The following is a 14,120-nucleotide window of genomic DNA, read 5'->3' as shown; positions in this document are numbered from 1 at the left end:
CATTGATTACATGCAAGATCACATACCTTCTCAGCAGTGTTCCACACTTCAATATCACCAAGAAATTTCTCTGGGCGAGTGGAAAGCTCAAGTTTGAAAGTAAATCCAAAAACATCATAGACAGCACGCAGAAAGTCCAGGCATCCCTTAATTTCTGACTCAATCTGACATAAACAAAAATATTACAATCGACATAAATATCATTAGCATAGGTTGGCATTGAAACAATGACATGATGAATAAAGGTTATGTACTTTATGGTCAGTCATGTTTCCGTTTTCTATAAAACAACATCAGTAAATATGTAATTTACTCTTACAGAAACAAACTTAACAATTCCAAGTTATGGAGACTTTGAAAACTTCTAACGTACAGGGCATCTCCTCATCTGCAATTTGAACTGGCACATCAAAAACAATTTTGCAATACCATGTAAAAACTCATATCTATATACAAGTACATATATTCATCTTTCTTCAGTTTCGATCATTTACCTTCCAATTCAAGGAGCTCCTTGCATGTTGTCAATGGCAAAAGTGAAACAAGCACTAGTTCATCATTTCAAAATTCAAAGTACAGTTTATTATCAGAGTACATACATGTCACCACATAAAACCCTGAGATGTTTTTTCTGCTGGCATACTTAGCAAACCCCTATAATAGTAACTGCAAAATGTAAACATCAGGAACTGTGAAATGTGAACAACCTATGCAAACACACATACAAATTAATAGCAATAAACGACGAGCATGAAATTACCGGACAAGAGTACTTAAATGAGTGTAGCTATCCCTTTTTGTTCAAGAGCCTGGTGGTTGAGGGGTAGTAAATGTTCTTGAACCTGCTGGTACAAGTCCAGAGGCATCTGTACCTTCTACCCGATCGCAGCAGCATGAAAAGAGCATGGCCTGGGTGGTGAGGATCTTTTCTACGGCAACGTTTCATGCAGACATGCTCAATGTTTGGGAGGGTTTTACCCACGACATACTGGGCCAAATCCGCTACCTTTTGTAGGATTTTCCACTCAAAGGCATAGTGTTCCCATACCAGGCTGTAATGCAGCCAGTCAGCACACTTCCCACCACACATCTATAGAAATTTGCCAAGGTTTTTGATGACATGCCAAATCTCCAGACTCCTGAGGAAGTAGAGGCACTGTCATGCTTTCTTCACAATAATATTTATATAAGGAATCCAGGACAGGTCCTCTGAGATAGTGACAGCCAAGAATTTAAAGTTACTGACCCTCTCCACCACTGATCCTCTGATGATTACTAGCTCATGGACCACTGGTTTCCCTCTCTTGGTCTACAACCAGTTCCTTGGTCTAATTGATACTGAGTGAGAAGCTGTTGTTATTACACTACTCAGCCATGTTTTCAATCTCCCTCCTGTATACTGATTCATCAGCCCCTATGATACAGCCCTCAACAGTAGTGTCATCAGCAAACTTATATGTGTTGGAGCTGTACTTAGCCACACAGTCATAGGTGTAAAGCAAGTAGAGAAGGGAGATAAGTACACATCACTGCAGTGCTCCTGTGCTGATGCTTTTGCTAATCCGAACTGACTGGGGTCCACAAATGAGGAAATCCAGGATCCAACTGCACGACGGGTTGAAGCGCAAGTCTTGGAGTTTACAGATTAGTTTTGAAGAGATGATGATGTTAAATGCTGACGTGTAATCGATAAAGAGCATCCTGATGTATGCATCTTTGCTGACCAAATGTTTCAGGGTTGTGTGGAGTCAACAAGATAGCAGCTTCTGTAGACCTGTTGCTTTAGTAGGTGGAATGGAGCAGATCCAAGTCACCACTCAGACAGGAGCAGATATGCTGCAACACTGGCCTTCCAAAATACTTCATCACTGTGGATACAAGTGCCACTGAACAAGTCATTTAGACAGGCTATCACGCTCTTCCTGGGCACAGGTACAATCGAAGCCTGCTTGAAGCAGGTGGGTACCACATACTGCCAAAGTGAGAGGTTGAAGATATCTGTGAATATGCCATCAGTTGGTCTGCACAGGTCTTCAGTACTCAGCCAGGTAATCCGTCTCGGATGCTTTCCTTGGATTCACTAGGTTGAAGGCAGTCCGTACATCCCCTTCAGATACTGAGACCAAAGATCACTGGGAGACATGGGGATGTTCCTTGTTCTGATGATCAAAGTGAGCACTGAAGGCACCGAGCTCATCTAAAAATAAAGCTTTGCTGTACCCCATGTCACAAGACTTAATTTTGTAGGAGATTATGGCATTGAAACTTTCCACAGCTGTCAAGCATCCTTCATTGATTCCCATCTAGTCCGGAATCTCTACTCCTCCTGTGAGATGGCTTTCTGAAGATCATACGTGCACCTCTTGTAGCATTCTTGAACTCCAGACCGAATGCCTCTGATCTGGCTCTCAACAGGTTCTGGATTTCATTGTTCAGGGTTTCTAATTAGGGAAAACACGAACAATTTTGTGGGGATACACTCATCCACAGCTGTTTTAATAAAGTCTGTAACAACCCTGGAACAGTCATTCAGATCCTGACTCAAGGCAATCATTCCTGTAATCATTCCTTGGGCTCTGTCTGTATGCATACAGTAGGAGTACAGTCAAATAATCCAACTTGTCAAAATGCGGTCTCGGAAAGGAACGATTTGCATGTAATATGTAACTTGCATGTAATAGCTAAACCTTTCAGTTGTCAATATTACTTTCTTTTAAGGAACTAAATTTACCATATTACAAATACTGTTTTCATATTTCACTGCTGAGCCAAGATCTAACATAACCGTGTAGTGGACAACTTTCAACAATTAAATGCTCTTTAGTTCTATGCAAATGGATCATCTAATATATTCAAGGTCATTCTTTCCACACTCTCCTACAATTTGATGGTTCTTAAAATCCAAGCTTGGGGTCATCAAACCACTTAATTTAAGTTTATTCCATCATAGCTTTGGCTGTAAAGCATAACATACCTGTTCCATAGTGCAGAAAATGTGGGCATCATCCTGCTGAAACCTACGCACCCGAGTCAAGCCAGTCAGTGCTCCCGAAAGCTCATTGCGATGAAGAACCCCAAAATCCGCATAACGCATTGGCAGTTCCCGCCAAGACCGTGGCCGATGGTCAAACATAAGGCTAAAACATGATCAAAACAAATTAAGAGGTGCAGGTATAATCTCTGAAGTGTGAAATAAAGCAACATGAAAAAAACTGATACAGAAAAATCCACACTTGAAGTCAAATATAGTGGACTCCAGTTAATTGAGCCAACAGTTAATCGGGGCAGCTACCCCCTCATAATTTTGTATACCTCAATTAAATCTCCCATGAATCTTCTACATTCTAGGGAACAACGTCCTAACCTATTCAACCTTCCCCTATAAATCAGATCCTCAAGTCCCAGTAATATCCTTGTAAATTTCTCTGCTCCCTTGGAATCTTATTTAAATCTTTCCTGCAGATAGGTGACCAAAACTGAATACAATTCTCCATATTAGGTCTCAACAATATCTTATACAATTTCAATTTAATATCCCAACCCCTGTGTTCAATACATTGATTTATGAAAGCCAATGTGCCAAGACACTTTCTTTACAGCCCTGTCTATCTGTGACACCACTTTCAAGGAATATTCTCAAATCCCTTTGTTCTATTACACTCCTCAGTGTCCTACCCCCAAACGTATAAGACCTACTGTGGTTGGTCCTCCCAAAGTGCAACACTGCACATTTGTCTGACTAAATTCCATCTGCCATTTTCTAAGCCCATTTCACCAGCTGGTCCAGATCCTGCTGCAAGCTTTGATAGCCTTCTTTGCTGTCCACTACACCCCAGCTAGGTGTCACCCACAAATCTGCTGATCCAATTTACTACATTATCATCCTGATCGTTGATATAGATGGCAAACAACAGACCTATCATTGATCATTGCAGCACACCACTAGCTACAGGCCTCCAGTCAGACAGGCAACCACTCTCTGGCTTTCTCTCAAAGCCAATGTCTAATCCAATTTACTACTTCATTCATCTTGAATGCCAAGTGAACTGAACCTTCTCGACCAACCTGCCATAAGGGACATTGTCAAAGGCCTTGCTGAAGTCCATGTAGACAACTGCACTGTCTTCATCAAATTGTCAGGTAACTTCCTCAAATATCTCTATAAGATTGGTTAGACATGATTACCATGCACAAAGCCATGCTGACTATCTCTAATCTGTCTCTGTCTATCCAAATATTTATATAGCCAGTCCCTTACAATGCCTTTAAATAACTGACATCAGGCTCACCGGTCTATAAATAACTGACATCAGGCTCACCGGTCTATAAATAACTGACATCAGGCTCACCGGTCTATAAATAACTGACATCAGGCTCACCGGTCTATAATTTTTGACTTATTCTTAAAGCCTTTCTTAAACAATGGAACACCATTAGCCCTCCTGCAATCCTCCAGCACCGCACCTGTGGCAAAGGGTGTTTTAAATAACTCTGCTCGGGCCCCTGAACTTCTGCACTTGCCTCCCACAGGGTCCTAGGGAACATCGTATCAGGCCCTGGGGATTCAGCCACCCTAATGTGCTTCAAGACAGCAAGCACCTCCTCCTCTGTCATCTGTATCAGGTCCATGAGCTCTCTACTGAATTGCCTCAAATCTGTAGACTCTGTGTCTATCTCCCGAGTAAATACAGACACGAAAAATTTATTTAAGACTTCCTTCATTTCTTTCAGCTTCACACAATGGTTTAGAGGGCCAATTCTGTTCTTTGCTATCTTTTTGCTCTATGTATCTGTAGAAGCTAAGATTCACCTTCTCTTTGCCTGCTACAGCAATCTTGTCTTCCTTTAGCCCTCTTGATTTCCTCTCAAGTGTTATCTTGCATTTCTTATACTTCCCCAGGACCTAATTTGTTCCTGTCTATAGCTGCTAAGCACCTTTTTCTTAACTAGGGCCTCAATATCTCTCGAAAACTAAGGTTCCCTAAATATGCTACCCTTGCCTTTTATTCTGACAAGAACAAACAAGCTCTGTATTCTCAAAATTTCACTTCTGAAAGCCTCCAATTTACCAAGTACACCTTTGCCAGAAAGCAACTTGTCCTAAACTACACTTATTGGATTTTTTCTGGTACCATCAAAATTGGCCATTCTCCAATTTAGAATTTCAACAAAAGGACCAGACTTATCCTTTTTTTATAATTACCTTGAAACTAATGTCCTTATGATCACCAGATGCAAAATGTTCCCCTACACAAAACTTCTTTCACTTGCCCTATCTTATTCCCTAATAAATCTAGTATTGCAATCTCTAGTTGGGATTTCTATTTTTAAATCCAGTGGACTGTTGGGTGGTCTATCATATCTAAAACAATGAAACCCCAGAATATTAAGCCACTAGTCCTGCCCCTCCTGCAACCAAGTCTCAGTAATGGCTGCAATGTCATAATTCCACATGCCGATCCATGCCCTCAGCTTATCCGCTTTTCCTACAATACTCCTTGAATTCAAATGGACGTAGCTAAAAACATTAGTCCTAGTACACTTGACCTTTTGATTCCTGACTGTCTGCAAACTTAAAAACAACCACTCCACTCTGTTCTGGTACTCTTGGTTCCCACTCCCCTGCAACTCTAGTTTAAAACCCCCATCCCATGCAACACTAGTAAGCCTTCGTGCAAAATAAAATAAAGGAAAGCTGGAAGTTTTAATGCTTAAGAAATTTAGTCACATACCAATGGCCCGGACAATTCATAGGCTTTAAGGCAAAGAGCTCCTTTTCCACTTCGAAGCTGAACATATTCTCACTGTAGTGCTGCCAGTGCCCTGAAGTTTTCCACAGCTTACTATTATAAATGTTGGGAGTCACTACCTCTGTAAAGCCCCTTTTCTTGTATTCACTCTAAATACAAAGGAGAGAAATTAATGAAGTATCACAGATCTTAAGAATGTACACCCATTTACAATATGCATTTGCACACCCTACCCCTTAAGTGTTGCGCAGATCTTGCAGAAGGCCTACGTCGCTGCTCAAATAAAGAGGATGACATTATCCAAATCTGATTTTACTCTCACTTGGTAGCTAAATGCCAAGGTAACCAAGAGCAAAACAGCCAACTACAATAGCAAAATAACATGATGCTGAAAATCTTTAACAAAAAAACCCAGAAAAACGCTGGGAATACTTATCATATCAGTCAGATATGTTCCTGAAATGTTATCAACCCAAACTTAACTCTTTCTAATGGTTACTTTCAGTATTTTCTGCTTGGTAGTAGTAAGTAGCATAATTCATTTTCATTGAAGATTCCTTCAACCAAGAGTATGAAACTTGAGAGTTTGGCAACTTTCACAGTAAATGTAACAGCTTTTGTTTACTTAAATTTACTATCAAAAACTGCAGATATGGGAAATATGTAAAAAAAAAACTGATTCTTGAAAACAGGTCAGCCAGAATCTGTGTATCAAGAAACTTCTCACAGATGCTGATTAACCCATAATGTAAAATAGCATTAGCAAATGCGCTACCAGTCATAGTAAACAAGCTGCTTGTTTGACTTGGTTAAGAACTGGTTACCAGGCAATCATTCCTCGCAGGAAAAGACTCAGACCTTTGGGGTTTTAAAAAATAGAAATAACACACCCCATACATAATAGAGTCCAGTTCTACAGTGTGTTTTTTCTCCGGAATACAAAACTCAGGAATTAATTCAGTGCAGTAAGTGAAAAGGTATTGCTACAATAATAATACAACTGAATCAAGTAGAATTTGAAATTGAAATAGGCAGGGTAGATGAAATGCACATTGTGTGGCAACCTGAAGAAAAGTTGCATAAACCTGCAGATCACATGCACAGAAGTGTCATCAGCTGGAAAAACTTCAGCTTCAAGTTTTGAAACTAATATCATACACCCAGTTGTGAATCTGATTATTATGTAGATGCCACATTTTGGAAGATGCAGATAAAGGATTTAGTGATTTGGTGATTGCCTGATAATAATAAAAAGAGATCAGACATGTAGTGCATGATTACCCCACCAAACTCCTGAGGGCATTTAACCTAAACACATAGACAAGAGGAACACCCCCAAAACAGAAAATAATAATAGGTTCAATTTAATGTCAATGTATACAATATACATCCTGAAATTCTTCTTTTTCACAAACATCCATGAAAACAGAGGAGTGCCTCAAAGAATGAATGACAGTTAAATGTTAGAACCCCAAAGCCCCCCCAGCTCCCCATCCCATGCATAAGCATCAGCAATGACCCCCCTCTGACTCCCCAGCATTGGCCCCCACCCCGAGCACTATGTGCTAAAGACCGAGACTTGCAGTAACCCAAAGACTACACAAAATAATAAATTGTATTTTTCTTCTATGGATTCCTCAGGTGAAGAGGGAGTAGGTCAAGAGTGAAATGATAGGGGATTCTCTATTTAGAAAAGAAGGCTGCTGCATCTGTAGTTGCAAACAGTTCCACAACAGCTGCAAAAAAATTGTGAGAAGAGAGAAACAAACATATCAGAATTCCTGGTACTGACCGTCACCAACCAAGAGGATAAAAGAGATGAAGGGGGCTAGCAGACTTTAAGGAGCAGTGAAAAGGATTTAAAAGCAAGACAATAAATCTACCTCAAGATTATGCTTAGTGCTATATACCAAGGTGTACAGAAAGATGGTGTAGATGGATGATTGGTTGGATAAAAGAAAAAAAGCTAGAGGGCTATCCTAATTTCTTTGGGTATTGAAAATTGTTCTGGGAAGGTGGGTCATTTAAATGTACGATGGATTACATTCAAGAAAGCTGGGATCAATATCTTCAGCTTAAAATTCAAAAAAGGAACAAAGCAAAAAAAAAAATCAGACCTGCAAGTTGAAGATGGAAAATTAGTCAGAGCTTTTCAAAGGCAATACAAAGTTAGAGAACAGACCAAACGGGCTGCACTTTGTAGTAATTTCGTGTATTTTAGTGAACAAGGGTGATAAATTAAAGGCACTGACTGACAAATGCCAGTGTAATAGTCTAGCAATTACTGAAACACCAATTTAAACGGGCAGGATATCCAGCAGAGTTCAGAAGCAAGTGGTGTATAAGGAAGCAACCAAAGCTGTAATAGTGAATGATATGCAGGATCACCACACAGGTTAACGAATGTTCAAAGTGACAATGACATGTAGGAGTGTGTTATCAGAAACACAAGAAAGAGCAGATCTATTGGGAGATTTCTGACAATGCCAAAGCACTGGGACATTAATAGTGATGAATTTTAATGCGAAACAGTGGCAAATACAATTTAATCCAGATAAATATGGGATAATACATTTGAGATTGTAATAAAGCAGGAGAATACAGGTTTCCCCTAATATCCGAAGGTACTGTTCCTATGAAACCGTTTGTAAGCTGAAATGTCGTAAAGCGAAGAAGTAATTACCATTAATTTATATGGGAAAAATTGTAAATATCGTAAAAGCGAAAATCCTCTATGGTTAGCGAAAACAGGTACTAATGTATGTCTTTCATAACAGCGAGCTGTTGTACAGCGAATGTTCAAAAAATGAGGGCCACCTGTATACAATAAATTGCAAAGTTGTTGAAGACAGCCTTCTATCAGTGTTGCAACATGAGTGATACTAATGCCTATCAGCATCATTCACCCACCACTAGCACATTAACTGTTCAAAACTGTTGCTCCATTTTTGTTTTTGTTTCCCCTCCTACAATGTTTCCTTCTGCTGGTACATGACAAAAATGCTTATGATCCACCCAACCTAATATTTCCCTTAAATTCAATGTGCAAACCTTCCAGATGTATTTGTACCTATAAGAAAAACTTGAAGACCACGTACCCTAATGAAATCAATCAATGCGTTGTAAATGTATGCTCCTTTTGGAAGGAAGAAACAGCACCCTGGGCTCAGTTCATGGAAGAAAAATAACTCCTGCTCCTGTAAAAGTAAAAATTCACCGTTTACTTTGTCCCAGAGATCCGCATAAAGTAATATTAAAATGACACATACGATGGTGGTTATGAAGACAAAGTGAAAAATTTTAGTTTGCACTGTTAAGGATTTCCCACTCTTGTTTTAGCCACATTTAACAGGAAATAGTAGCTGCTAGCTTATGAGAATGACAGGAAAATTTCAATACCAGAGAGTATTATTAATTTCAGAGGCTAAACAAAATAAGAACATATATAAGAGCTAGCAGAAGCTAAGATTTGTATTGTATTACAAAACTAACCCTCCCCAGTTTTCTATGGTCTCTGTTTTTTGCTTCTTCCTGGAACTTTTCCCATTCTTTCAGCATTTTGGAATCTGGAAAAGAAATCCCATAAATTCTCTGCAATGTCTCCATGTCAGCTTTTCCTTCCCAGTAGGTGGAAGAATTCTGTGAAAAGAGAAAAAAAATGATACAAATCTTAAAATCATGAAGTAAATTGACTACAGATTAAATCACTTCTACTCAGCATAACACAGACTGGCAACATCTAAACATATCTTTTGGTTAGGTTAATGCAGTTTTCCCACACCAAAACAACATGATCTTTGTTAATTATTTACAGTAGAAATACTTACTTTGTGAACCTTCATGGCCTTTATTTTTCCAGTGTGTCTAACATGAGGTCCTCTACACAAGTCAATTAATGGTCCACATCTGAAACCACAGAATGAAAATAGCATTGGCAATATTAAAATACATACATTCTTACATAAAATACATTCTTATTGCATTAAGAAACACACCAAGATATGCAGCCCAAGATCTACAATTAATATCTATCCAACATGATCACCATTTCCTTAAACTGGAATTTGAGTCAATCTACTTTTGCAAAAATTTAGTCAGTATCAAGCACCTACAATTCAGGCACATAGTGGTCAAAAAGAGTAATATTCATTCTCTGCCCCAACATTTTGCTTAGTCTCAACTCTAAAAGCACTAATGCCAATCACTGGAGTAATTTTGATCTCAAATGCCATGTGTCTTACTGCCAAGGGAAATGGCCATTTTATTGCTAGGTAACATTTTTTGTTATGATCCCAAATATTCAATCAATCAACAAAGACCAATTTCAAACCATGACTCCACCCCTCCCTCACAAACACCAAAGATCATAACAAAATGAAAAAGTCAATTATATGCCAATTCATCAGATTGGTATCAATGAGACCGGCTAACAGGATTATATGCATAATAGAGAATGGGAGATGATCTTATCAAAAGATGTAGTTCTGTTTTTAAAATATGGGTTATGACAGGACAGATGAAGGACATTTCTCCTCCAGGTGCAGTGTCTAAAACATGGGTTCAGAGACTCACAACAAATGAGCAACCACTCAGGATGAAAAGAAAAAAAAACAACCCAGTGACAGCAAATCTTTGGAATTCACCAACTGCAGGACTATGACATCTTAGTCATGGGGTATTTTTGAGACAATCAATAACTAATAAGGAGATCAGGGGATATGGAGTTAGAACATAAAAGATAAAAGTTCAGTTATGATTTTACAGTTAGCACAAGTGGCCAATAATATGGTTCTATTTTCCTTCTAATACCTGTGCTAAATCGTTTCATTGTATGCCTTTTACTAAAAAAATTGTATTCCATATATTCAAATTAAATAGCAATGGGCAAATTCAAAGCCACTTGATGTTCTCAAAGGAAACTGCAAAATCACCATAGCACCAGTGCTCCTTACCTATATACTGTTGTAGTTGGCGTATTCACCTTCTCATTCAGAATCCTGACTTTAAATTTGTTATACTAAAAGGAAATAAGTTGAAAAAATGAATGCAAATCAGAATAACCCAATATAAACACAACATCCTCTCAAATTAATGAAAACTGGGATCAGTTTTACAATGTGAAATATCAATATCCCTGAAAACAAAGTGGAGTGCAGATACTGCAACCTGAAACTAAAACCAAACTGCTGGCAGAACTCTGCAGATCAGAAATAATCTGTGAAGACAGAGAAAGGGTTGCCATTTCAGGACTTGATGCACGGTCTCAACCCAAAATAGCGACCATCCCTTTAACTCTACAGATGTTGCCTGTTCCACTGATTTCCTCCAGCAGTTGGTTTGTGGATCAGTATATCACTATTAATTTAATTTTGGTTAATACAATGGTGAGGAATCTACAAAACTGAACCTCTATATCAATCTACTTTTGTCAGGCCAACTCCCTTTTGTTTCTTAATCCAACTTAGTAATTAAATGAGAAGATCAGAACAGGGTCGGTTAACATTTCCCCACAAGCCAGGTAAACATGACACTGAAACATCTGCTGCTCCACCCCTGCTGTAAGGCAACGGGATAGTTAATGAAGGTCAGTGTAAAAAAGTATCAATTCAGTGAAAGGGCACATTGAGTGGATTTGCATCAAAAGGAATCAAACCAATTCAAAAGTGCAGCAAGTTAGCAATTTATTTTTGATAAAGATATTTTCCAAGTTATCTAACAACACACACAAAATGCTGGTTGAACACAGCAGGCCAGGCAGATTCTATAGGGAGAAGCGCTGTCAACATTTCGGGCTGAGACCTTTTGTCAGGTCTAACTGAAAGGAAAGATAGTAAGAGCTTTGAAAGTAGGAGGGGAAGGGGAAATGAGAAATGATAGAAGACCGGAGGGGGCGGGGTGAAGCTGAGAGCCAGACAGGTGATTGGCAAAAGGGATACAGAGCTAGAGAAGGGAAAGGATCATGGGACGGGAGGCCTAGGGAGAAAGAAAGGGGGAGGGGAGCACCAGAGGGAGATGGAGAACAGGCAGAGAGGAAAAAAAACTAAATATATCAGGGATGGGGTAAGAAGGGGAGGGTCATTAACGGAAGTTAGAGAAGTCAATGTTCATGCCATCAGGTTGGAGGCTACCCAGCCGGTATATAAGGTGTTGTTCCTCCAACCTGAGTGTGGCTTCATCTTGACAGTAGAGGAGGCCATGGATAGACATATCAGAATGGGAATGGGACATGGAATTAAAATGTGTGGCCACTGGGAGATCCTGCTTTCTCTGGCGGACAGAGCATAGGTGTTCAGCAAACGGTCTCCCAGTCTGCGTCGGGTCTCACCAATATATAAAAGGCCATACCGGGAGCACCGTACGCAGTATACCACACCAGCCGACTCACAGGTGAAGTGTCGCCTCACCTGGAAGGACTGTCTGGGGCCCTGAATGGTGTTGAGGGAGGAAGTGTAAGGGCAGGTGTAGCACTTGTTCCACTTACACAGATAAGTGCCAGAAGGGAGATCGGTGGGAAGGGATGGGGGGGGGGGGGGGGGGGGGAATGAATGGACAAGGGAGTCGCATAGGGAGCGATCCCTGCGGAAAGCAGAAAGATGGGGGGAGGGAAAGATGTGCTTGGTAGTGGGATCCTGTTGGAGGTGGTGGAAGTTACAGAGAATTATACGTTGGATCCGGAGGCTGGTGGGGTGGTACCTGATGGCATGAACATTGACTTCTCTAACTTCCGTTAATGACCCTCCCCTTCTTACCCCATCCCTGATATATTTAGTTTTTTTCTCTCTCTCTGCCCATCACTCTGCCTGTTCTCCATCTCCCTCTGGTGCTCCCCTCCTCCTTTCTTTCTCCCTAGGCCTCCCGTCCCATGATCCTTTCCCTTCTCTAGCTCTGTATCCCTTTTGCCAATCACCTGTCTGGCTCTCAGCTTCACCCCACCCCCTCCGGTCTTCTCCTATCATTTCCCATTTTCCCCTCCCCCTCCTACTTCCAAATCTCTTAATCTTTCCTTTCAGTTAGTCCTGACGAAGGGTCTCGGCCCAAAACGTCAACAGCGCTTCTCCCTATAGATGCTGCCTGGCCTGCTGCGTTCCACCAGCATTTTGAGCGTGTTGCTTGAATTTCCAACATCTGCAGATTTCCTTGTGTTTGCCTTCCAAGTTATCTATTCATTTTCATTTCAGCTGCAGTGCCGCAGCATACACTGTCTGAGCCAATTAGCTTTGTAAAAGACAATTTACACAGTGCAACTCAAACTAAATTCCATTTGCACAAGTCTCCAACTCTGAGAGCTAAGTGAGGAACAAAGTTAACAGCCTGAATTATGGAACACCTGACAGGTTCACATCAAGTTTGAATCTTACATAAGAACATAAGAAATAGGAGGAGTGCATGAGAGATCAAGACAAGTATTCCTTTGCAGCAAAAAGTGCACATTTTCTACAGATAATTCAGCGATCAGAAGGAACAGAGTTCCAGAAGTTTACAAATTAATAAGCAATTGTGCAAAGTCAGCATAAGGCAGAGAAAGGAGGCTGCAGAACTAAATACAAACCATACATATAGAAGGGTAACACCAAGAGCAAGCTTACCAATAATCCACTGCAAATGGGCAGAGTAGATGCTACCAATGGCAATTAAGGCCCAGTTTACTTAACGTACTAATATTTAAAACTGGGAAATGTCTTAAAATTATCATACCTTGAACATCTCCAGAAGAGTCTCTTTCTTCACTTCAAGTCTCTCAAATGGCTGTTTGTCCTTCATTATACGTTTACACAGGTTTTCTAAAGCTGGAAAATCATTGCTGGAAACACCTCTAATAAAAGAAAGATTATTATAGTTTTTGTTAATATAATTTTTCACTGAACACATAATTAGAACTAAAAAAATTATTAATATTAATAGAACCGTACCCTTCTTCCAAGAACATGTCATAATAAAATCCATTTTCAATAGGTGGCCCATAGCAGAGACACCCTCCAAAGACTCTTTCCATGGCCTCTCCTAATATATGGGCACTGGAATGCCAATATACCTGCAGCAGAAAACAAAGTTCTTAATAAAAGCAAAGAAAAAGCCATGTCATAATAGAGATACCTACTCATGGATAATTCTTGAATCAGAAACAACATTGTTTTTTAGATGTTCCTCAATTTCACCAAAAATGCAGATATTTACACTGGTACCTTACTTAGTATTGCCTGCAAAATTCCAATTTGTCAATATGCTCTTGGTCTTCCAGTCTGAAAGTGTACCTGCCTGTACCACTAAAAAAGCATCTACTTGTGCTGTGAGATACTCCACCCTTCCTATTGCTGTACACTGCAGTACTGGGTATCTGGTATGAATCTCTGCCCGCTGCTGGTGTTGCCC

General features: G+C 40.0%; 1 protein-coding gene across 2 annotated transcripts in view; it reads right to left on the bottom strand.

Moving 5' to 3' along the window:
- LOC140737752 (threonine--tRNA ligase 1, cytoplasmic) overlaps positions 1-14,120 on the bottom strand; it is a 37,362-nt gene that overhangs the window by 16,449 nt on the left and 6,793 nt on the right. For both annotated transcript variants that reach the window (XM_073064374.1, XM_073064375.1), the window contains 9 exons: positions 13,661-13,782; positions 13,446-13,563; positions 10,703-10,767; positions 9,578-9,656; positions 9,243-9,389; positions 8,849-8,947; positions 5,733-5,899; positions 2,975-3,137; positions 27-164 (listed from right to left, as the gene is read on the bottom strand). In XM_073064374.1, the coding sequence (XP_072920475.1) occupies positions 27-164; positions 2,975-3,137; positions 5,733-5,899; positions 8,849-8,947; positions 9,243-9,389; positions 9,578-9,656; positions 10,703-10,767; positions 13,446-13,563; positions 13,661-13,782 (1,098 nt within the window). The remainder of the gene's footprint in view (positions 1-26; positions 165-2,974; positions 3,138-5,732; positions 5,900-8,848; positions 8,948-9,242; positions 9,390-9,577; positions 9,657-10,702; positions 10,768-13,445; positions 13,564-13,660; positions 13,783-14,120) is intronic.

The sequence above is a fragment of the Hemitrygon akajei genome, chromosome 13, assembly GCF_048418815.1.
Source record: "Hemitrygon akajei chromosome 13, sHemAka1.3, whole genome shotgun sequence".
NCBI classification, from domain to species: Eukaryota; Metazoa; Chordata; class Chondrichthyes; order Myliobatiformes; family Dasyatidae; genus Hemitrygon; species Hemitrygon akajei.
The sequence above is the reverse complement of the archived record's forward strand: the minus strand, read 5'-3'. Positions and strand labels throughout refer to the sequence as shown.